The sequence below is a fragment of the Scyliorhinus canicula genome, chromosome 11 (genome assembly GCF_902713615.1).
Source record: "Scyliorhinus canicula chromosome 11, sScyCan1.1, whole genome shotgun sequence".
Lineage (NCBI taxonomy): Eukaryota > Metazoa > Chordata > Chondrichthyes > Carcharhiniformes > Scyliorhinidae > Scyliorhinus > Scyliorhinus canicula.
Window position 1 is genome coordinate 162944165 of NC_052156.1, and position 25679 is coordinate 162969843.

The following is a 25679-nucleotide window of genomic DNA, read 5'->3' on the forward strand; positions in this document are numbered from 1 at the left end:
ATTGGCCATGCTAAATTGCCCTTAGTGTCCAAAATTGCCCTTAGTGTTGGGTGGGGTTACTGGGTTATGGGGATAGAGTGGAGGTGTGGGCTTGGGTACGGTGCTCTTTCCAGGAGCCGGTGCAGACTCGATGGGCTGAACGGCCTCCTTCTGCACTGCAAATTCTATGATTCTATTCATTCCCAAGGCAACCTCAGGTCAGGTGGGCATTTCTTGGTACCTAATCATATCACAGTTAGGAATCAATTGACCCTCTTTCAGAATATTCCCGAGCCCACTTTGACCTGAAACAGACATTGCACAAAAGAAAATACAGTCTTTTCATAACACATGGGTCATCGCATTATGGTTTGCCAATTTACTGACATCCATTCCATACCACAGCCGTATTAATAAACGGTTAGGCTTTGGAACTGCACACAGGCCCCTGATACATTCCCAACAATAGGGTACATCCACAGGTAGGAGCTTAATGTAAAGTGTAAATTTAATGGAGTCTGTTTTCAACATCTTGGGGTTGTCATGGAGCCTTCTGTAATCCTGCTTGATGCCAAATACAAAACAAGACGAGTGAAATGTATCCACACTGAGGATTTGCCAAGGTTTCTTGGAGGAAAAGGCAACTCTCTCAGAATCAATCGATTTCCAACTCTACTGTGTAAACTAAGAACTATCCACAAACCACGCAGGGGCTGAGGAGCGGGCTAACTACCCTCCCTTTGAGGAGGCAGATTCTCTTCCATTTGGCACCTCCGTTTGATGGCTCAGCTCTTGAATTAGAGACGTGAGGCATCTTAGATAAGTGAATTCATTTCCTACACTCTGGCATCGTGCACTGGGATATATCGTGTCCATGAGTCACGACACTTTTTATATCAGGAAACTCCCCAGGGCAATTATACCTCTGGCCAACGATCACGGTTAAATCCAACTAAGTATTTTTCGAAACAGCATTAGGTTTGGGAGGAGTGGTGTGTGGAGGAATGTAAATCAGCCATTTAGCAATTGACTTAGTTGAATTGTGGAGCTCAACGGGCTGAATGGTCTTCTTCTGCTCCCGTTTCCGATGTTTCTGTGACCTCTCGCAAGATTCCTGAGAGTTATTTACAGACACATTTTGGTGGTTTTGATGAGGGGGCGGGGGGTGATGATTGGAATTTAATTCTAATTGTAGACTCACAGTCAATGCATGTCTCCTTTTTAAGACAGATGAGGTCATCATTTCCTCTCAAAGGGTCATTGGTATTTGGAATCCTCTTTCACAGAAAGCAGTAGAGTCCGGGTCATTGAATTTATTCAAGTTTGAGTTACATAGATTTTTGATAGGCAAGGGAGTGAAGAGTTATGGGGTCAGTCAGGACCGTGGGGTGAAGACCGCAATCAGATATGCTGTGGCCGTATCAAATGGTGCAGCCAGCTCCAAGAACCAAATGACTCACACCTGCTCCGAAGTCCAAGATCAAATGTTCTCTTAGCCATGGCAGCTTGAACTCATCCGACCCCAGTTTCTTATCCTCATTCTCCTTTGAAGCACTTACTTCCCAAATACGTGCCTCGGGTAGAAATTTATCTCAGAATGGGCCTGAAGGCAGGGGCCTAAGTCTCACCTGAAATTAGGCCTCGCCCCCCAGCAGCGAGCTGTAGTTTGTCAATTTGTCCAGAGGCAGTTTCTCCATTCCAACAGGGCAAAGTTGGGTAAGCTGGCTCCCTGGTAACTTGAAGGAGGGAGGAGTAAAAAGAAAGGAGCATTCTGAAGGCAGCCTCCAGTGCCAACTTTGAGGTTAGGCCGCACGTAAACATTGTTAGGCTGAAAGCGGGAGGCTCAGTGCACGTTCAATGCACCCCTGCAGCCTCAAACAAGCGGTTAGGCCCTTTGGATACATAAATAGGGGCCAAACCCGTATTTTAGTCATGGAGCCTGTATCCTTCTGTTGGAGTGTCTGCCAATATGGAGGCTGATGCACATCCAGCATGGATTATGTGCAAACATGTGCCTGCCATATTGGACACCTCGGCATACATCTTGCTTTCGTAAAATTGGTGCCGCGCCAACAAATTTTCACTCTTTTAAATTCCCCAATATTTATGCATCCAAGAAGATATACGAACCTCTGAGCTCTACCACCTATAAGGACAAGGACAGCAGTGGGCACATGGGGAACACCACCGCTTGCAGGTTCTGCCCCGCCATCCTGACTTGGAATTATATCTCCGTCCCTTCACTCTCACTGGCTCAAAGTCTGGAACTCCCTCCCTAACAGCACGGTGGGTGTACCTATACCACGTGGACTGCAGCGGTTCATTAAGGCAGCTCACCACCACCTTCTCAAGGGCGATTTGGGATTTGCAATCGGACCGTCGGACTGTCGTTGCCAGTGATGTTCGCCATCCCGTGAACAAAGAATTTTAAAAATTCTTGAACGCACCGTTCCACTTTCACTCAACCTTCCCGTGTGAAGGACTGCGTTTAGTTTTCACCAGTTTAGTTCCAACTAGGAGATGGCACCCCTTATTCTGAATCGGGCTACAGAGAAAGGAGTGTCTAAGCTGAATAAAATGGAATTTACAGATAGGAGGCTCTCCGGTTCGATTGCAAATACCCAAAAGAGAGACGCAAAAGTTGGCTGGACAGGAATAAGAACTGGAATTCTAAAGTGGATTCGGTAGGCTTTTGTACATTTTTGTGTTTATTCGCAGGCTGACATTAGAAACATTTATATTAACCTGGAATAATGGTGGGATTTCTCAGGCTGTTGGGATTCACTTTTCCCGCTTGTAGTGCACCCCGGCTGTGAATCTCCCGGCAGCGTGGGGGGGTCTTCAATGGGAAATCCCGTTGACAAGCGGCAGGAAGAGAGACAAGTTGAGTGAGTGGGCAAATGCATGGCAGATGTGGATAAATGAGAGGTTAGCCACTTTGGTAGCATAAACAGGCAGGCAGATTATTATCTAAATGGCTATAGATTGAGAGAGGGGAATGTGCAATGAGACCTGGGTGTTCTTGTGCACCAGTTGCTGAAGGTAAGCATGCAGGTGCGGCGGACGTTAAAGGAGGCAAATGGTATGTTGGTCTTCATAGGGAGAGGATTTGAGTGCAGGAGCAGGGATGGCTCGCTGCAAATACGCTGGTTTAGCTCACTGGGCTAAATCGAGGGCTTTTAAAGCAGACCAACCAGGCCAGCAGCACGGTTCGATTCCTGTACCAGCCTCCCCAGACAGGCGCCGGAATGTGGCGACTAGGGGCTTTTCACAGTAACTTCATTGAAGCCTACTCGTGACAATAAGCGATTTTCATTTCATTTCAAATATACAGGGCCTTGTTGAGACCGGACCTGGAATATTGTGTGCAGTTTTTTATAGAATTTGCAGTGCAGAAGGAGGCCAATCGGCCCATCGAGTCTGCACCGACTCTTGGAAAGAGCACCCTACTTAAGCCCACGCCTCCACCCCTTCCCCGTAACCCAGTAACCTCACCTGACCTTTTCGGACACGAAGGGCAATTTATCCTGGCCAATCCATCTAACCTGCACATCTTTGAACTGTGGGAGGAAACCGGAGCATCCGGAGGAAACCCACGCAGACACGGGGAGGATGTGCAGACTCCGCACAGACAGTGACCCAAGCCGGGAATCGAACCTGGGACCCTGGAGCTGTGAGGCAACTGTGCTAACCACCGTGCTACCATGCTGCCCATTTGGTCTTCTTATCTGAGGAAGGATGTTCTTGAGATGGAAGGAGGGCAGCAAAGGTTTACCAGGCTAATCCCTGGGATGACAGGACTGCCATGAGAAGAGATTGTATTGGTTACGATTGTATTTGCTGGGGTTTAGAAAAATGAGGGGGAGTTTCATAGAATCTCATAGAATCTTATTGTGGGCGGCATGATAGTATAGTGGTTAGCACGGCTGCTTCACAGCGCCAGGGTCTCGGGTTCAATTCCCTGCTGGGTCACTGTCTGTGCGGAGTTTGCGTGTTCTCCCCGTGTCTGCGTGGGTTTCCTCCGGGTGCTCCGGTTTCCTCCCACAGTCCAAAGACGTGTAAGGTTAGGTGGATTGGCCATGTTAAATTGCCATTAGTGTCCCAAAAAAAAAGGTTAGGTGGGATTATTGTGTTACGGGGATCAGGTGGAAGTGTGGGGCTAAAGTAGGGTTCTCTTTCCAAGGGCCGATGCAGTCTCGATGGGCCAAATGGTCTTCTCCTGCACTGTAAATTCTATGATGATCTATGAAAACTGTCACATTTTAACAGGATTAGATGGGGTAGAGGTAGGAAGGATGGGTGGGGTGTCCAGAACTGGGGGCATGCCAAGGATACGGGGCAAACCACTTGGGGCTGAGATGAGAAGCGATTTCTTCACCCAGAAAGTGATGAACCTGTGGACTTTCTCCATCACAGAAAGCAGTTGAGGCCAAAAGATTGTATATTTTCAAGGAGGAGTTAGGTAAAAGGGATCATATGGGGCGAAGGCATGGTTAGGCTATTGAGTTGGATGATCAGCCATGATCATAAGGAATGACGGAGAAGGCTCAAAGGGCCGAATGGCCTCCTCCTACCCCTGTTTTCTGTGTTTTGTGGTGATTGTTTCCAGTTTTGGATGGAGGCAGACAGAGAGGCCCACACCTGTACAATGCCGAGGATCAGAAACCCAAAGGATTTTTCTGATTTTGCCTGGTTTACCTTTTGTCAAGAAGCAGCTTGTGCATTTTGAAATTGTTCACTGATTGGAGTGAGTGGGAAATCCTTTACTGTGGAGCCCAATATGGCTACTCAAAAATAATTTAAAAACCTTTTGAAACATTGACTTAGAGTTGCGTGAATAGAATGCAGAAACGGGCTCCCCGACCTAACAGGTCCAAGTGACGTTGATGCTCCTCGCGAACCTCCTCACACCTGATGAACGGTCACAGACCCAGTTCGATTCTTCGCTCCACAGATAATGCCAGATGTGCTGAGTTTTACTAAAATTGTCTGATTTTATTCCTCATGTCCCTCCTCATGTAACTCTGCCAGCCTAACCTTCTCAGGCCTTCTCCCTGTGGTGCTTATGCAGCTTTCCCGGGGGGGAGCAGGAGAGGTGCTCAGCGCGTTACCTCTTTCCTGATGTCAGGCCTCTCAATATGTACCTTTGAACCAGGGACCTCTCCTGGCAGCCAGCAAGCAGGCACACCAGAGTTTGCGTGTTGTGCGGGCCACTTGGCATTAGTGCCGTCGGATTAGTACCAAAGTCGGAGCAATAAGGCCCTTAATTGTGCATCAATTGTCCACTCAAAGGCCTCAATGCAGCAAGGCAGGGAAGGCATCCATAGACCTTCCCACCACACACTTAATCAAGATAGAGTTGGGAGGGTGGCAAGGTGCCCCCCTGCCACACTCCCACCTGATGAAGTGCCCCTCCCACCACCAAACCCACTTCCCAGATGCGAGGAGAACGGGCAGTAGGTTCCGCAACCAATCTGCGTTTTGTCCAACCAGGAATATTTGGCCCCCTTTTCCCTTTCTGTTTGGAGAGTGCGTGTTCTGCTGTCATCCTTAAAGATTTGGTGGCAGGTGGTGTCCTCGGGAAGCCTGTTGAGACCCACTGCAGACCTACAGCAGGATCTGCTTTCACGTTACAGGTGAAGGCAGCCTTAACCCAATGGCGAGTTCATGGAGCCATATTCCCTTGGGTCCACCGTCAGCACCTGAGCATGTTGCTCTTAGCTAGGTAGACGTGGGGAGCTAAAACCAAGGACTCACGTACCCACAAGCCTGAAATGCCGAACTATTGAAGATTACAGTTCCTCAAAGAACAAAACCCAGGCAGAGAATGTCTCCCAATTCTATCTGACCAATGCACTGTATTCACACATCAATCAACCACACCAGACTGTAAATCACAGTCCCGTACCAGCCTCCCCGGACAGGCGCCGGAATGTGGCGACTAGGGGCTTTTCACAGTAACTTCATTTGAAGCCTACTCATGACAATAAGCGATTTTCATTTTCAGTGTACGAGCAAAATTAGGTCAAGTGAGAGGGATAGCTCAGCAAGCTGCCAGTGTTATCTCAAGTCGCAAGCCTCTTTATAATGCCAATAATGAGTCTAATGCTGGAAGCTCAGCAATTCAGCTGACTTCTGAGTAAAGGCGAAGATATTAGATTCTGCCACGTGTGCAGAATAATTGCTGGGCAACCCAATTGCAGGCGGGAGTACATTCAGCGCCCGTTATGCACAGCTGTATTCCTCCTGTGAGTGAAAAGAAAACTACCAGATGCATGAGCAAAAAGAAATACGGGTTTTGACACTTGGACTGGTCAGACTAACATTGAGTCACCAGAATGAATGGTTGTTACATTAATAATCTGCCTCTGCAGATGTGTGCGAAATAGGCACAGCAAACAAATAACCAGCTGATGCAAAGAGGCATGACGATGAAATTCATTTAAAGGAAGTCTCTCATTGCACACAGAGGGTTTTTCCAGAGGATCAGTTCTGCACTGGAATACCCCATAACACCCAATAGTGAAAACTTAGCTATGAATGTATCTCTCGTGGTTGCTATTTTCACACTATTAGTCACAAGTTATTTTATTTTTGCTGAGTTCTTTTAGAAGTTGTTTCCTGTGAGCATTTCATTGCCTCTCAAATCATTTGCGACTCCTTTAGGACATTTCACCATGACACACTTCCTTTCAGATGAAGTTACGACAAGCCTGGGCCTCTGCAAGACTCTTCACCACTTCAATTCCAGGGGCGCTAATTGTTTTTGCACGTTGGTCCAATCTCACATTTGTTTCTGAGTCATCTTAATGTTGAGCCCTTTCTCAGCTTTTTCACACTTGTAACTTCTTTTCTATTGTAGATTGGGATCTGTCTCTTCATTTGTCTCCTACTATCTGATTGTTTGTCTGCCTAGGCCTTGTCTTTCAGTCTTCCCCTGATTGTCTTTCTCTCTCTTGCTCACTACTTTCCTGAACATTTCTCCTTACTTTTAAAACACTTTAAAAACGTTGGGCGCGATTCGCCCAAAACGGGAGAAATCGTAAGGCTGGCGTCAAACCCGGGCGGGTTTGACGCCAGCGCGCCCCTTCCCGACCGGGAACCGATTCTGGTCCCCGGTCGGGGCTAGCAGCCCGACGCCGTAAGCTCCGGCATCACCGGCTTAACGAATTTCGTTAAGCCCGTTTGCCGGAGTTAGCGCTGGCTGACGCGTCATATGACGTCAGCCGCGCATGCGCGGATTGGAAGACTCCAACCCGCGCATGCGCGATTGACGTCATCGCGTATTTGCGCGAAACCCGCGCATGCGCGGGCCGGGATGCCCCTCAGCCGCCCCGCGAATGGATACTGCGGGGCGGCGGAAGGACAAATAGTGCGTGGGCATCGGGCCCGCTGCCCGCGATCGGTGCCCACCGATCGCGGGCCCTTGGCACGGCTGTGGTACGGCCGTGCCAATCGGTGCCATGGTTATAAAAAGCGAGTTCCCGCCGTTTTTACGAACGGCCAGACCAGGTGTGTTTGCCGTTCGTAAAAACAGCGTAAAGGGCTGGGACTTCGGCCCATCGAGCAGCTGAGAATCGCTGCCGGCCGTAAAAAAACGGCGGCAGCGATTCGTGTCGGGAGTTGGGCGGGGGGGGGGGAGAATAGCGGGAGGGCGGGAAAAATGTCGGGAAGGCCCTCCCGCTATTCTCCGACCCGTCGTGGGGGGCGGAGAATCGGGCCCTGTATCTTCACAAATACTATTCCCTCCAACCACCCTCACCCCTCCCCCAACGTACACCCCATCCACCACCCCCCCAACCTACACCCCATCCCACCCACCACCCGCCAACCCACACCCTGCTCTCCACCTCCCCAACCCACACCACACCCACCACCCCCTAACCCACACCCACTCACCACCCCTCCAACCTATACCCTATCCCACCCAGCACTCCCCAACCCACACCCCACTCTCCACCCCCAACCCACACCCCACTCTCCACCCCAACCCACAGCCCACTCACCACCACCCCCCAACCCACACCCCACTCTCCACCCCCCAACCCACAGCCCACTCCCCACCACCCCCCAACCCACACCCCACTCTCCACCTCCCCAACCCACCCCCCACCCCCAACCCACACCCCACTCCCCATTCCCCAACCCACTCCCCACCCCTAACCCACAACCCACTCTCCACCCCCCAACCCACACCCCACTCCCCACCCCAACCCACAACCCACTCTCCACCACCCCCCAACCCACACCCCACTCCCCACCCCCCAACAAATACCCCACTCCCCACCCACAACCCACACCCCACTCCCCACCCCCAACACACACCCCACTCTCCACCTCCCCAACCCACACCCCACTCTCCACCACCCCCCAACCCATACCCCACTCCCCACCCCCAACCCACACCCCACTGCCCACCCCCCAACAAATACCCCACTCCCCACCCACAACCCACACCCCACTCCCCACCCCCAACACACACCCCACTCTCCACCTCCCCAACCCACACCCCACTCTCCACCACCCCCCAACCCATACCCCACTCCCCACCCCCAACCCACACCCCACTCCCCACCCCCCAACCCACACCCCACTCCCCACCCCCCAACCCACACCCCACTCCCCACCCCCAACCCACACCCCACTCTCCACCACCCCCCAACCCACACCCCACTCCCCACCCCCCAACCCACACCCCACTCCCCACCCCCAACCCACACCCCATTCCCCACCCCCAACCCACACCCCACTCTCCACCACCCCAACCCACACCCCACCCCCCAACCCACACCCCACTCCCCACCCCCCAACCCACACCCCACTCCCCACCCCCAACCCACTCCCCACCCCCAACCCATACCCCACTCCCCACCCCCAACCCACACCCACTCCCCACCCCCCAACCCATACCCCACTCCCCACCCCAACCCACACCCCACTCTCCACCACCCCAACCCACACCCCACTCCCCACCCCCCAACCCAAACCCCACTCCCCACCCCCCCAACCCACACTCCACTCCCCACCCCCCAACACACACCCCACTCTCCACCACCCCCAACCCACACCCCACTCCCCACCCCCCAACCCACACCCCACTCTCCACCACCCCCCAACCCACACCCCACTCCCCACCCCCCAACCCACACCCCACTCCCCACCCCCAACCCACACCCCATTCCCCACCCCCAACCCACACCCCCCTCTCCACCACCCCAACCCACCCCCCACCCCCCAACCCACACCCCACTCCCCACCCCCCAACCCACACCCCACTCCCCACCCCCAACCCACTCCCCACCCCAACCCATACCCCACTCCCCCCCCCCAACCCACACCCACTCCCCACCCCCCAACCCATACCCCACTCCCCACCCCAACCCACACCCCACTCTCCACCACTCCCAACCCACACCCCACTCCCCACCCCCCAACCCAAAACCCACTCCCCACCCCCCAACCCACACTCCACTCCCCACCCCCCAACACACACCCCACTCCCCACCCCCAACCCACACCCCACTCTCCACCACCCCCAACCCACACCCCACTCTCCACCAACCAACACACACCCCCTACCCACACCCCACTCCCCACCCCCCAACCCACACCCCACTCCCCACGCCCAACCCACACCCCACTCTCCACCACCCCCCAACCCACACCCCACTCCCCACCCCCCAACCCACTCCCCACCGCCCAACCCACACCCCACTCCCCACCCCCCCACCCACACCCCACTCCCCACCCCAACACGCACTCCACTCCCCACCCCCAACCCACACCCCACTCCCCACCCCCAACCCACACCCACTCCCCACCCCCCAACCCACACCCCACTCCCCACCCCCCAACCCACACCCCACTCCCCACCCCCCAACCCACACCCCACTCTCCACCTCCCCAACCCACACCCCACTCCCCACCCCCCAACCCACACCCACTCCCCACCCCCAACCCACACCCCACCCCCAACCCACACCCCACTCCCCAACCCACACCCCATTCCCCATCCCCAACCCACACTCCACTCTCTACCTCCCCCAAACCACACCCCACCCAGCACCTCCCCAATCCACACCCCACTCACCGCCTCCCCCAACCTACACTCCACCGCACCCACCACCCCCCAACCCACACCCCACCCATCCCCCCAACCCACACCCCAACCCACACCCCAACCCACCACCTCAACCCACACCCCACCCACTACCCCCCCAACCCACCACCCCCCCCAACCCACACCCCACCCAGCACCTCCCCCATCCCAGGGAGACGCAGGCTTCACCACTTAGGTCCAGGAAGGGGTGAGGCCGCAACCTACACTGTTGCCATTCGAGTTAGGAGTATAGTGTTCAATTCTGGTCGCCACACTACCAGAAGGATGTGGAGGCTTTGAGAGGGTGCAGAAGAGATTTACCAGGATGTTGCCTGGTATGGAGGGCATTAGCTATGAGGAGCGGCTGAATAAACTCGGTTTGTTCTCACTGGAACGACGGAGGTTGAGGGGTGACCTGATAGAGATCTACAAAATTATGAGGGGCATAGATAGAGTGGATAGTCAGAGGATTTTCCCCAGGGTAGAGGGGTCAATTAGTAGGGGGCAGAGGTTTAAGGTGCGAGGGGCAGGGTCTAGAGGAGATGTACAAGGCAAGTTTTTTTACACAGAGGGTAGTGGGTGCCTGGAACTCGCTGCTGGAAGAGGTGGTGGAAGCAGGGACGATAGTGACGTTTAAGGGGCATCTTGACAAATACATGAATAGGATGGGAATAGAGGGATACGGACCCAGGAAGTGCAGAAGATTTTAGTTTAGACGGGCAGCAAGGTCGGCACAGGCTTAGAGGGCTGAAGGGCCTGTTCCTGTGCTGTACTTTTCTTTGTTCTTTGAGTGAAAGGGTTTGAATAGCGGGCTGCAAGACTTCGGCGTCAAATGGAAGAGATTACTCATTGCTCTGAAGAAAACATTTTCTTCCTTTTCGTAATGTCACAAAATACTTTGGCTACTTTTATCTTAATATGTCAGAAAGAAAGCCTGAAAACTACTTTAGGTTTTCAAGTAATTTTAGGCTTTTGGTTGCCATATCAACCCTGCCACAGTGGAAATACACGGCATAGAGCTACATTCAATTGTGTTGGATTTTTTTTCCACAAAGACCGAACGTGATGGAAGAGAGACAATTGTGGTTTAAAAAATAAATCATGTTCAGGATGTAATAAAACACAATTTCAGAAAGACCTGTGACCGAGTGTCTAATAAATCCAAATTGAAAAATTGTTTGGCATTTATTCCGGTTGGATATACCCCACAGTGTTCTGTTTTTGTCTTTGTTATGGGACAATTAATGTTGCACCATAGAATGTCTTGCTGTGAAAAATCCACTCATTTGTACGCAGTACCCTAACTTTGCTTCATGCAAAGTGGTGCCTCCCAAGCTATATAACCAATTATCTCAGCCCAACAGAGATGCCTACGATCCCTGGGGGACCGTGGCTTATTACCGACCGAGCTCCCCACTCGAAGCACAGATTTCAGGTGATTGGCAAAAGGGCTGGCGGACGGGGCATGAGGAAATTCTCTCTGGCCAGGATTTGGAATGCACTGCCTGATAGGGTGGTGATTCAATAGTAACTTTCAAAACGATAATTGCATGAGTGAAAAAAAATACTGGGGGAGGTGACGGGTCGGTGGGCGGGGGATGGGGGGTGGGGGGGGGGGGGGGGGAGTGGGGGGGGGGGCGGTGGTCTCAGGAAAGAGAAGCAAGTGTGGAACTAACCGGATTGCTCATTGAAAGAGCCAACACAGAACTCAAGGGCCGAATGGCATCTTGGGCTCCAGGTTCCATCCCTGGCTTAGGCGATTGCCCCTCAATGTGCCAAAGCTGTGTGGCGATGAGGGGATTTTCACAGTAACTTCATTGCAGTGTTAATGTAAGCCTACTTGTGACAATAAAGATTATTATTATCATCATTATTCCATAATTCTTGGTAGTATTGTCCGAGTTGGAATAGCAGTGGGGGGGCTGACCAATTTCAAAGATCGCCCGGTGCCCACATCAGGGCTTTTGACAACCTGCTTCTGAGCTTCTGGAATCTCTGAAGTAAGATGCGTCTCAAAGGGGCGTGTGCACAAATGGAAGATTCACTTGGATGAAAACCTCGGTGTTTTAGTTTGGAGATTCTTTAGCCTGGAATTTGGTTTCCCAGCCTATCAGGCTGCCAAAGGGATCAGCAAGGGCTTATTTTCCAATTTGGAATTGAAGAAGCTATGTGCGGGTGTCAATATTTGTGTCAGTTTTAAATTGTTGTTTGGTGGTTGCTGTTTTCCAATCTGAACGGGCGGGTACTGGGTTCCAAGAGTTCAACCCTTTTGGTTCCCGCCACCGAAGCAGAAAGAAAGTAGGTCACTGCTGTTTCAGCCAGGCCGAAGGGGGCAGAGGCAGGCGAGGTGTGCAATGACTAACATTCGTCTTTTCTCCCCACCAGAAAACAAAGAAACTGCTGAAGGGGAAACAGAAGGTCTGTTTGCACTGCACCAGCGAAGGGGAGCCATCAAGCAGGCCAAAGTTCATCATGTCAAGTGCCATGAGTTCACGGCCACATTCTTCCCTCAGCCCACGTTTTGTTCAGTCTGCCACGAGTTTGTTTGGTACTTCAATTTATCTTATCTCCATCGTCTTTAGCTTTTCACCCTGTGTAAAAAAAGTAAGATTTGTGGTCAGATTATGTCGATTCTTCATCTTTTATTGAATACCCCACAGGAATTTCATTTCAAATTTGTGACAGACCCGGATGCTGTTCCTATGGGTCCCGTGTCACATAGCAACAGCAAGTCTCAATGTAAATCTGGCATCAAAGTGGTGCAGAAGGAGATTTAGACAAAGCACATTGCCATGTGAAAACTAGGAACAGCATCTGAGGTAGCTGAATTTTAGACAACAGCTTCACATGATTTCTCAGATGAAGAATTTGTCATTTAAATCTCTAGATGGGAATACTGCCTTGAGGAGCTTTATATTATATTGTATCATAGAATTTACAGTGCAGAAGGAGGCCATTCGGCCCATCGAGTCTGCACCAGCCCTTGGAAAGAGGTAATGTGACCATGATTGTAGTAAAGAAGCAAAGCACTGGTCCAGAGTAAGTATCAATGGCAGAATAAAGGACAGTAAGAAGTCTTACAACACCAGGTTAAAGTCCAACAGGTTTGTTTCAAACACGAGCTTTCGGAGCGCAGCTCCTTCTTCAGGTTCACCTGAAGAAGGAGCCGTGCTCCGAAAGCTCGTGTTTGAAACAAACCTGTTGGACTTTAACCTGGTGTTGTAAGACTTCTTACTGTGCTCACCCCAGTCCAACGCCGGCATCTCCACATCAAGAATAAAGGACAGCACTATTTGAAAGAACGAAAATGCAAATAGGATACATGCCGGCTTGTGGCAGAGAAAAACATGTCAAATTGGAGGACAAAGTCCACGATCTGAAGGTGTTAAACTTGACATTGAGTCCAGAAGGCAGTAAAATGTTTCATTGGCAGATGAAGTGCTTTTCCTCCAGCTTGTACTGGGTTTCACGAGAACATCACAGCAGAGCGAAGACACAAGTGAGAGTAATGTGTGAATTAGAATGGCAAGCAGCCAAGAAGGTCAGGGTCACGCTTGCAGACTGAATGCAGGCATTCTGAAAAATGCTCACTCAATCTGCACTCGGTCTCCCTAAAGTAGAGGAGACCATGGCCGGGATTCTCCCCTACCCGGCAGGGTGGGAGGTCCCGGCGTGTTGGAGTGGTGCAACCCACTCCGGCGTCGGGCCGCCCCAAAGGTGTGGAAGTCTCCGCACCTTTAGGGGCCAAGCCCTCACATTGAGGGGCTAGGCCCGCGCCGGAGTGTTCCCCACTCCGCCGGCCGGCGTGAACGGCCTTTGGCGCCACGCCAGCCGGGGGACGAAAGGACTTCACCAGCCGGTGTAAGTCCGCGCATGCGCCGGAGCGTCAGCGCCCCCATGGTGAAGACCATGGCGAAGGCTGAAGAAAAAGAGTGCCCCCACGACACAGGCCCGCCCGCCAATCGGTGGGCCCCGATCGCGGGCCAGGCCAACGTGGGGGCACCCCCCGGGGTCAGATAGCCCTGCATCCCCCCAGGACCCTGGTGCCCTCCCGCGCCGCCTGCTCCCGCCGGTAAGGTAGGTGGTTTAATCCACACCGGCAGGAGAGGCTTGTCAGCGGCAGGACTTCGGCCCATCGCGGGCCGCAGAATCGCAGCGGGGGGCCCGCTGACCGGCGCAGCGCGATTCTCGCCCCCGCCGAATCTCAGGTGGCGGAGGATTCGGGACACGGCGGGGGCGGGATTGACGCCGGCCACGGGCAATTCTCCGACCCGGCAGGGGGTCGGAGAATCCTGCCCCATATTGGGAACAGCAAATGCAATGGACTAAACTGAAAGAAGCACAAGTAAATCGCTGCTTCACTTGGAGGGAGAGCTCGAGAGCTCAGGCAGTGAGGAGAAAGGGGGTAACACAGCAAGTGTTACACCTCCTGCAGTGGCATGAAGATGCTATGGGAAGGAGATGGGATGTTGGGGTTGATAGAGGAGTGGATCAGGGTGTCTCGGAGTGGCACACGATGAGCAGGGGAGAGGAGGGAAGATATGTTTCGTGGTGGCATCATGCTGGAGTTGGCAGAAATGAGGCGGCACGGTGGCCCAGTGGTTAGCACTGCTGCCTCACAGCTCCAGAGTCCCGGGTTCAATTCTGGCCTTGGGTCACTGTCTGTGTGGAGTTTGCACTTTCTCTCCGTGTCTGCTTGGGTTTCCTCCCACAGTCCAACGATGTGCAGGTTAGGTGGCTTGGCCATGTTAAATTGCCCCTTAATGTCCAAAAGGTTCGGTGGGATTAATGGTTTACGGGAATAGAGTGGAGGTGTGGACTTAAGTAGAGTGCTCTTTCCAAGGGCCGTTGGAGACCCGATGAGCCAAATGGCCTCCTGCAATGTAAATTCTACAATAATCCTCTGAATGCACAGGCTGATGGGGTGTAAAGTGAAGGCATGGGGAGGTATTCTCCCCTACCCGGCGGGGCGGGGGGTCCCGGCGTACCAGAGTGGCGAGAACCACTCCAGCGTCAGGCTTCCCCTAAGGTGCAGAATTCTGCGCACCTTTAGGGGCTAGGCCTGCTCCGGAGTGGTTGGCACCCCGCCGACCGGCGCGAACGGCCTTTGGCGACCCGCCAGCCGGCGCGAACGGCTGGCCGAGAGGCGTTCACCGTCCGGCGTGAGTCCGCGCACGCGCCGTAGTTTCAGCGGCCGCTGACGTCACCCCGGTGCATACGCGGTGGAGGGGGTCTCTTCCGCCTCCGCCATGGTGGGGGCCGTGGTGGCGGCGGACGAAAAAGAGTGCCCCCACGGCACAGGCCCGCCTGCCGATCGGTGGGCCCCGATCGCGGGCCAGGCCACCATGAGGGCACCCCCCGGGGTCAGATCGCCCCGCCACCCCCCCTGGACCCCGGGGCCCGCTTGCGCCGCCTGCTCCCGCCGGCACCAGAGGGTCTCTGATTCCCGCCGGTGGGATCGGCCTGTCAGTGGCAGGACTTCGGCCCATCGCGGGCCGGAGAATCGCCGCGTGGGGCCCGCCGACTGGCGTGCCGTGGTTCCCGCCCCCGCCGATTCCCGGGTGGCGGAGAATTCCGGCCACGGTGGGGGCAGGATTTATGCCGGCCCCGGGCGATTCTCCTACCCTGCGGGGGGTCGGAGAATACCGTCCATGGTTCTGGGAGGGAAGGGAAGGTGGGAGGGCAGGAGTACAGGACTGGATCGAACACAGCTGAGGGCCCTGTCAACCACAGTATTCCTCGGGCAAAGGAAAAGGCAGACAGGTTGGAAGCATTGTTATGGAAAGTAGAGTTGTCAGAACAGATGCAACGGAGGCAGAGAAACTGGGAGGGTGGAATGGAGTAGTTACAGAAAGCAGGGTGTGAGGAAGAATAAACGAGATAGCTGTGCAAATTGATTAGAATGAATCTTAGTAGCAGCCTATCTCTAGAAGGAGGGAAGGGAAGTGTCGGAGTTCCCTTGACCGTGACCTGCCTAGCAGCTGCACCAACCAAGTAAGTGTCCAGTCAACGCACGCTACGAGATAGGCGCTCCTAACCCTTAGTCCATACCAGCTGGAAGCCTCCAGACTCCGAGACGAACGAAAGGCCATTTGTTACCCTGACCTGGTGGGCCAGATTCCAAAGCTAAGTATTGGCCTTTTAGTGTTAGACATAGTCTAGTGAGTAGTATTTTATGCATGAGTAGCGATTGACTGTGTATATAATAAATGTGTTACTAACTGGTGTATTGAGTTATTGATCAGCACTTGAACTTGAACCTCGTGGTGGTATCATAAAGATACCTGGCGACTCTAGAGCAAGGTGATTAAACAGAGCAAATTAAGTGTAAAGCACACTTAACACAACGAGCAACACCTCAGACTGTCTGTCCCGGTGAAGGATGGAGATGTCGAGAGGCTGGACGTTCACTGTGAGGCTGCGAGGGCCGGGGAACTGAAAATTACTGAAATGATAGGGACCTATGAAGTATCAACTCTCCCTGTGTTGGTTTGTGCTTGGTGACGGCTTTTGTGTGTGTGTTCCAGACATGCAACTGATTAACAGAAAGAAATGGATGACCGAATTATGCTCATTTTTTTTTCTTTCAGGGGATTAAATAAACAAGGTTACCAATGCCGACGTAGGTGTTTTTCCATTTCCAAATATTTCAAACTAAAGTTTTGACATTACTTGCCAGCTTGGAACACATTAGGACCTTTTTCTCTTTACCTTTCAGAATGCAACGCTGCTATTCACAAGAAGTGCATTGATAAAATAATAGCCAAGTGTACAGGATCAGCGGTGAACAGCAGGGAAACCATTGTACGTACCACAGCTCCTGAACATAAAGAGTCTTTGTGCGCATGCTGTACCTTAATACTGTGAAGCACAATGGCAGACAGAATTTGTTGGAAACTGGGTTTAAATCAAAGTGTCCTTCACCAGGGTTATTTCTAGCAAGCCACAACAGCTAAAACATGAACACTTTCACAGTAAATCTGTGCTGCAATCACGTCACCATCAATTATATTTTCTTCATCAGTGCCAAACCGAAATATCTGTCCAATAACACAACTGACCCTGCAACGATTTCTAAATGTTTCATATATTTACCAAGTTACACTGCTAGAAGTCCATCTCCACATTGTTCAAACAATTCCTCTGAGTTAAATCTTGCCCAGTCAATGGATGTCTGAGTTAATGGGCGGGATTCTCCGAGCCCCGCGCCGGGCCGGAGAATCGCCGCGCCACGCGGCCCCGACGCCGGCGCACGATTCTCCGAGGAGTGGAGAATCGCCGCCATTTGCGCTGGCCGTTTGGCGCGGCGCCGGTTGCTGTCCACAACCGGGCCGCTGATTCTCCGGCCTTGATGGGCCGAGCGGCCGTGCGGAAACGACAGAGTCCCGCCGGCGCCGTCCACACCTGCTCGCAGCCGACGGGAACTCTGCACGCAGGGTTGGGGGGGCGGCCTGTGGGGGGCTCCTTCACCGGGGGGGGGGGGGGGGGCACCGATGGGGTCAGGCCCGCGATCGGGGCACGTTGAGGAAGTCCCCCGCACATGCGCGGGTTGGCGTGGCGTCACTGCGCATGCGCAGTTGCCGCCGGGGAGGCTGGAGCGGCGTGAACCGCTCCAGCGTCATGCTGGTCCCCTATGGGGGCCAGAATCAGTAGAGCCTGTGCCCGTTTTGCGCCATCGTGAAACGCGACAGCGTTCACGACGGCGCGGAGAATCTCACCAAATGTCTCTGCAATCTTTACGTGGTATTCATTATAATTGCCAGTAGAAAACCGTTGGGTTTGAAAGGCTGAGTTGACTCAAAAAAGGTGCATTCCGCAACTCGAAGACCAACTAAAGATTTCCTTGTCAAATGTCACAACTTTAAAAAAAATTTCCATCAGTACAAACAACAGTTTAGTTTCCTCTCACGAGATATTGCCAGCAAAGGGCAATTGTTTCGTCAGAATTTCAGCAAAAGGAGCCCCACATTCGGCATTGAGTCAGTGATAGAGCACTACGTCTCCATGGTGCCACTTTAGCCCATAAGAATTAATTAGTCTCTGTGAACTGTTCCATGTTTTGTGGATGTATTTTAATGACATTCGTTACTCTCTTTCAAGGATACATTACGTTTTCCACTAACCATCTGCATTTTCCTTTGCTCCCTAGTTTCACAAGGAACGATTTAAAATAGATATGCCCCATAGATTTAAAGTTTACAACTATAAGAGCCCGACCTTCTGCGAGCACTGTGGGACCCTGCTGTGGGGTCTGGCAAGACAAGGTTTAAAATGTGAAGGTAGGTATGAAGTTGGCTGACGCAATGACAACAGCAACCATGGCCCAAATAGAAACCATTTGAAAATCTACTGCTTCCAGTGCCATTTCTTACAGCCACCTTTAAAAGACTTTATGGCCAATTGCATCCAGTACCCCTAGGTATAACGTACCTGGCGCAAGCACTGCATTTCAGATCAGCGTTCTACAACCTCAATTCAAATATCGAAATTAGGTTCCCCCCTGGTTTCGGGCAAAAGCCCACTTTGAGGCCCGTTTGAAAATTGGGTTGGCTGATATTTCTCTTTGCAATTTTATGCTGTCTATTTTTTCAATGGGAGCAAAGTGGTAGGCAGATTAAAATCACCCTTTTGATGGGGGGGGGGGGGGGGGGGGGTCTCGTAATGCATAGTGAAAGCGATGGATCATTGAAATGTATTTGAAAGAAACTTGTGCCAAGCAGATTGCCAAAATCCCAGATGAAAGGAATTACGATTGGGTGAAAATTCCTTAACCCTTCAGATTGCTAATTGGATGAATTATGGTAACCCTGCTCACTGCAAAGATAATTGGAGATCTTGTAAAATAACTTCTACCTTGTTTGAGTTCATTTTCAGTTTTACGAGAATCTACCAATTGACCTGTTTCCAACTCCCATACATATCTGCAAGGTCCGTTTATAAAAATCAGTAGAATGTAGGTGACGAGTGCAATGGTCTGAAAAGTCACACCCTGTTTTTTGCTTGCCCCCACCCTGCCAGAATGCGCCATGAATGTTCATCACAAATGTCAGAACAAAGTAGCAAACCTGTGTGGCGTTAATCAGAAAATGATGGCTGAAGCCTTGGCACAAATAGAAAGTGATCAACAGGTATGAAACTTATTGGTGTTTCTTTGGTTCCCGCTCTGAGTCAACATTTTGAAGTCTTTTGTGTCACAGAAAATGACATGAAGTGAAAGGTCAGTAACTGTAAAGTAACTCCCAGCTGGGTAATATGATGAGTTCCATTGCTTATTGTTCCATTTAGTGAATGTTCGCACCTCAGTAGAAAACAACAATTCCTTCCATATCAGCAAAATAGAGATGATGCAGATAACTTCGTACTCGAACATGGAACAGTACAGCTCAGTACAGGCCCTTCGGCCCACGATGTTGTGCCGACCATTTATCCTAATCTAAGATCAAGCTAACCTCCACCCGTTCAATGCACTGCTGTCCATGTGCTTGTCTAAAAGTCTCTTAAATGTCCCCAATAACTCTGACTCCACCACCTCTGCTGGCAGTGCATTCCACGCACCCACCACTCTCTGTGTAAAGAACCTATCTCTGACATCTCCCCAATATCTTCCTCCAAACACCTTAAAATGATGTCCCCTCGTGACAGCCATTTCCACCCTGGGGAAAAGTCTCTGCCTATCCACTCTATCCATGCTTCTCATCACCTTGTACATCTCTATCAAGTCACCTCTCTGCCTTCTTCGCTCCAGTGAGAAAAGCCCTAGCTCGCTCAACCTTTCTTCATAAGACATGCCCTCCAGTCCAGGCAGCATCCTGGTAAATCTCCTCTGTACCCTCTCCAAAGCATCCACATCCTTCCTGTAATGAGGCGACCAGAACTGGACACAAAATTCCAAGTGTGGTCCAACTAGGGTTTTATAAAGCTGCAGCAAAAACTCATGGCTCTTAAACTCAATCCCCCTGTTAATGAAAGCAAACATACCATACGCCTTCTTAACAGCCCTAGCAACCTGGGTGGCAACTTTGAGGGATCTATGTACGTGGACCCCAAGATCCCTCTGGTCCTCCACACTTCCAAGAATCCTGTCATTAACCCTTCAAATTCGAATTCGACCTTCCAAAATTAATCACTTCACATTGATCTAGGTTGAACTCTATCTGCCACTTCTCAGCCCAGCTCTGCATCCTGTCAATGTCCTCCTGTAACCTGCAACAGCCCTCAACACTATCTACAACTCCCCCAACCGTCATGTCATCGGCAAACTTACTAACCCACCCTTCCACTTCCTCATCCAAGTCATTTATAAAAACCACAAAGATCAGAGGTCTCAGAACAGATTCTTGCGGGACACCACTGGTCACCGACCTCCAGGCTGAATACTTTCCATCCGCTACCACTCGCTGTATTCTTTCGGCCAGCCAATTCTGTATCCAAACAGCCAAATTTCCCTGTATCCCATGCCCCCTAACTTTCTGAATCAGCCTACCATGGGGAACTTTATCAAATGCCTTACTGAAATCCATATACACAACATCCACTGCCTGACCTTCATCAATGTGCTTCGTCACATTCTCAAAAAATTCAGTAAGGCTTGTGAGGCATGACCTGCCCCTCACAAAGCCATGCTGACTATCTGTAATCAAACTATGTTTTTCTAAATTACACAAATCCTATCTCTCAGAATCCTTTCCAATATTTTGCTCACCACAGACGTAAGACTGATGGGTCTATAATTCCCAGGGATTTCCCTATTCCCTTCCTTAAATAGGGGAACAACATTCGCCTCCCTCCAATCATCCGGCACTACTTCAGTGCAGAGTGAGGACACAACGATCATCGGCAATAGCGCAGCAATCTCCTCCCTCGCTTCCCGTAGTAACCTTGGGGACTTATCTATCCTGATGCTTTTCAAAATTTCCATCACATCCTCCTTCTTAGTATCAACCTGTTTGAGTCTATTAACCTGGTTCACACTGTTCTCATGAGCAACAATGTCCCTCTCTCCAGTGAATACTGAAGCAAAATATTCAGTTGGGGCCTCCCCTACTTCCTCAGACTCTAGGCACAAGTTCCCTCCACTATCCCTAATCGGCCCTACTCTAACTCTGGTCATCCTCTTATTTCTCACATAAGTGTAGAACGCCTTGGGGTTTTCCCTAATCCTTCCCGCCAGGGATTTTTCATGCCCCCTTCTAGCTCTCAGTCCATTTTTGAGTTCCTTCCTGGCTACCTTGTAACCCTCTAGAGCCGTACCAGATCCTTGCTTCCTCAACCTTACATAAGCTTCCTTCTTCCTCTTGACTAGAAGCTCCACTTCTCTTGTCATCCAAGGCTCCTTCATCTTACCATTCCTTCCTCGTCTCAGTGGGACAAAACTATCCAGCCCTAGCAGCAAGTGCTCCTTAAACAACCCCCCACATTACTGTTGTGCATTTCCCCAAGAATAATTGTTCCCACTTTATGCTCCTCAGCTCCTGTCTAAGTAATTAAGTGAAGTAAGAAGTAACTGAGAAGTACTTCTTTAGTACACTTAACTGAGAATTAAGTGTTTAGTTCATCTGGTTTCAATATCTGTTTTATAGTAGTTCAAAAAAATCTGACCATTGCATCTAAGCATGGTTCTTTCAGATGAACCCTTTATTCAGAACTTTTAGTTGCATTGTGGGACTCTTTTCCTACAAGTGTCCACAGAGAGATCGCTGAAGATCTGTCACCTGGAAGTTTAGAAAGCAAAGATAAAGTTGGTATTTCTACCACACCTTTCACATTCTCGCGACGTATCAAAGCTTTCTGCAGCCAATGAAGTGCTCTTCTTGAGATGTAGGAAACGGACCAGCCAGTTTGTGCAGAGCAAGATCCCACAATCTGCTCAGTATTAGTGGCGAGATAATCTGCTCTCGTGAAGGCGATTGAGGGGTAAATGTCGACCAGGACACCCTATAACACCCTTGTGCGTTTCTTCAAGATAGTGCCCTGGGATCTTTTCCATCAACGTGAGATGGCAGATAAAGGCTGGAATTCTCCAGTTGTTGGCATTCAATTTTCCCGCCGGGAGCGCATCCCCGCCAGCGGGTTTCACCGTGGCGTGGAGGGGGGTGTGTACAATGGGATATCCCATTGACAAAGGGCGGGAAGATAGAATCCAACCGCCAGTGAAGCACGTAGCTGGGAACCAAAGAATCCTGAGCAAAGTCTCATCTAATAATAATAATAACTTATTGTCACAAGTCGGCTTCAATGAAGTTACTGTGAAAAGCCCCTAGTCGCCACATTCCACCGCCTGTTCGGGGAGGCCGGTATGGGAATTGAACCCGCGCTGCTGGTCTTATTCTGCATTCCAAGCCAGCTGTTTAGCCCACTGTGCTAAACCAGCACCTGAAAGGTGTCATCTACAACAGTGCAGCACTCCAGCAGTACTGCACTGGAGTGCCAGGTGAGGGTTTTTGTGCTCACGTCTCTGGAGTGGGGTTTGAACCTATCTCTGCATAAGATGCAGTTGCATTGAGAATGTGCTGTCCATCTGTGAATCTTGCAAACTGGTCTTGAGGCAGAAATGTTGCCCCCATATGAGGGCAAGGATGGGGGTGGGTGGGCAGAAAAATTCACACCACCCACGGGCATGCCAGCACCATCTTGGCCTGGAGCCATTGTTCTGGACGGTGACGTCAGCGGTGGAAGGACAACCCATGGATGGCAGGCCCTTGATCTCGAACAAAGGATTGAATTGGATCCTTGGCACATTTTGGAGTCGATCTAAATTAAATGCAGTGTTACCGACGGGCTCATTCCCACGGAAGGGCTTTGATACCAGTTATTATTCATAGTATACTCTGTAATGCACAGAATAGTTCTGTTGTCAGCTGTGTGAGCACTTGGAGCCAGCCGACTTCACGTCATTATTGTTATTGTACTGTCATTCCTGGAGGCCTATTCGGTAATAATTAATAGTTTACTCTGTTCCAACTATTTATAATAATAATAATACTCACGAAAAAATGCAGCTGCAAAGATTGCAATTTTTGAACAATCGAGATTGAATTTTGTTATTCAAAAATCTGTTTAAAAAATGCTATCATTTTTTTCATATCTTAACATAAATCTACCTGAAAACCATACATATTTTAGGCTAACCAGAAAAATTATGACTCGTTTCTTGCTGACAAGTTGAAAAAGAAATGGACCGTGGAGGCAGCTCCGAAATGTAGGCTCCCCGCCGATCGGCCGCGCGCCCTTGCATCAGACCAGCCCGATCTGTCCCCCGACCACCCATAAGGCCACCCCCACCCCCCGGTGCCTGACCCGCCCATCCCCCACCAGGGCGGCGGAGGACTCCACGCGAGGTCCCTGAACGATGATAGGCGGTTAGAATCACGCCGTCGGGAACTCGGCCGGCTGGGAGCGGAGGATCGCTGGGTGGGCCTCTGGCAATGGGGGGGTCTGGAAACAGGGTCCAGGGGGCAGTGTCTAAAAATTAGAGTCAGCCATTTCATGAATGAAGTCAGCAAACATGTCTCCATTCAAATTGTAGTCGGGGTTTGAAACCCTCTTCGACAAATGGCAATTGATACTCGATCAATTGTTAATTCGTTAGGGGCTAGTTTAGAACAGAGAGGGGCTAGTTTAGCACAGGGCTAAATAGCTGTCTTTTAAAGCCGACCAAGACAACCAGCAACGCGGGTTCAATTCCCGTACCAGCCTCCCTAAATAGGCGCCGGAATGTGGCGACTAGGGGCTTTTCACAGTAACTTCATTTGAAGCCTACTTGTGACAATAAGCGATTTTCATTTTCATTTCATTTCAATTTTTAAAATTAGATTTTTGCTCTTTTTAAAAATTCATTTACGGGTTTTGGATTATGGGATGCTGGTTTGACCAGCACTTATTTCCCATCCTTTCTTTTGGCAAAGGACATGGGACAAATGGAGGATATGGAGTTAGGTTGCAGATCAGCCCTGGTTTCACTGGGGGAACAGACTCCAGTGTTTCAGCTGAAATTCATTTCAATGCTGGGGACTCCAAGCCAAATTACAGAGGAATCTACACAAACAGAGATCCTACTTGCGAGTCAAGGTGTGCCCCCACTATCCACATAGGGAGGTGAGGGTACTTGGCTAAGGTTCGTAGGTGCACAGTAACAAGTTCAAGGATGTCGAGGCTGTTTACAGAGGTTTAAAGGGTTAAAACTGCACAAATAAGGGTGTTGTGTGGAAGAGCTAGGGCAGAGACTGAGCATTCAAGGATAGGTTTACCCTTCCACGTCTCATCGATAAGCCAATCTGGCTGGTTAATCATCAAAAAGGCTGTTGAGAATGATAGACCCCTCTGGCTCCGAGATCAGATTAATGAATCATAGATATCATAGAATTCGGCCCATCGAGTCTGCACCGGCTCTTGGAAAGAACACCCTACCCAAGATCAACACCTCCACCCTATCCCCATAACCCAGTAACCCCACCCAACACTAAGGGCAATTTTGGACACTAAGGGCAATTTATCATGGCCAATCCACCTAACCTGCACATCTTTGGACTGTGGGAGGAAACCGGAGCACCCGGAGGAAACCCATGCACACACGGGGAGGATGTGCAGACTCCGCACAGACAGTGACCCAAGCCGGAATCGAACCTGGGACCCTGGAGCTGTGAAGCAATTGTGCTATCCACAAGGCTACCGTGATGCCCTCAGGAGTCTGAGCCAGTGAGTTGCTTTGTTTCCAATCTCCCCAGGCAGAACTGAACCTCAAAGAGACCCTGTTATCTCCTCCTCTCTCAAGAAGAAGAAGGAGACCAAAATAAGTAAATGATTCAATAATTTTATCTTTCTTTCTTTGGCAAGTATACATTTGCACATTTTGATTGAGTGAGCGCACACGAGTGTGCCACGGGATTCGTTTATAAGAAATAGTCCCAGATTCTGGCGTTGTTCTTGGCGGCTGTTTCTGAAACATTTGTTTGTGTCCCTTCGATCCAGGCACGTAATTTACGTGATCACGAGCAAGTGAGCCGAGAAGGACCCGTTGAAATTAACCAGTGCGTTCTCAAGAAACCAACAGAAGTAGAACAGGCTGCTGCTTCTCCTAAGAAAGGTATTTTCTAACACATTTGGACTGTTTTATGTTTTATTTCGTGGTGTGGAATCTCTGTCATTTTTGAAAGGTTCTGCGTGGGTTTCTCCGTTTCCCAACACCGATTTCGGGATCAGCGATCGGGCGGAGAATCCTCTTTCACGACCGATTCGGGGGCGGTGCCTGTTTTTGGATGCTCCGCCCCCTCCAAAACGGCGTCATCGAGGAGCACGGTGCACACCGTGGGGATGGCCTCAGGACGTTACCTGAAGGCCCCTCCCCCGATGCTCCGACCCCGATGAGCCGAGTTCCCGACCGCGCGGTTGACTCACGGTCTCAGCGGTCAGGAACCCAGCGTGGTGGCTGCGGACTGCGTCCAGCACCGCCAACTGTCAGGCCGGAGCCATGCCGCTGGCCGGGGGGGAGGGGGGGGCTTCGGCGAGAGCTGGGGGATTGCTGGGTGGCCAGTGGTGGTAAGGGGGTTTCCAAGGGGGCACTATGTGGCAGATCAGGTCCGCATACGGCCGCCGCCATGTTGTA

The 25679-nt window shown here is 51.1% G+C and overlaps 1 protein-coding gene across 6 annotated transcripts in view; it reads left to right on the forward strand.

The window, feature by feature from the left end:
* Positions 1-25679, forward strand: part of prkcq (protein kinase C, theta) — a 233340-nt gene that overhangs the window by 151601 nt on the left and 56060 nt on the right. For all 6 annotated transcript variants that reach the window (XM_038811892.1, XM_038811893.1, XM_038811895.1 and 3 more), the window contains 6 exons: positions 12464-12626; positions 16669-16700; positions 16797-16882; positions 18228-18357; positions 19097-19206; positions 25046-25160. In XM_038811892.1, the coding sequence (XP_038667820.1) occupies positions 12464-12626; positions 16669-16700; positions 16797-16882; positions 18228-18357; positions 19097-19206; positions 25046-25160 (636 nt within the window). The remainder of the gene's footprint in view (positions 1-12463; positions 12627-16668; positions 16701-16796; positions 16883-18227; positions 18358-19096; positions 19207-25045; positions 25161-25679) is intronic.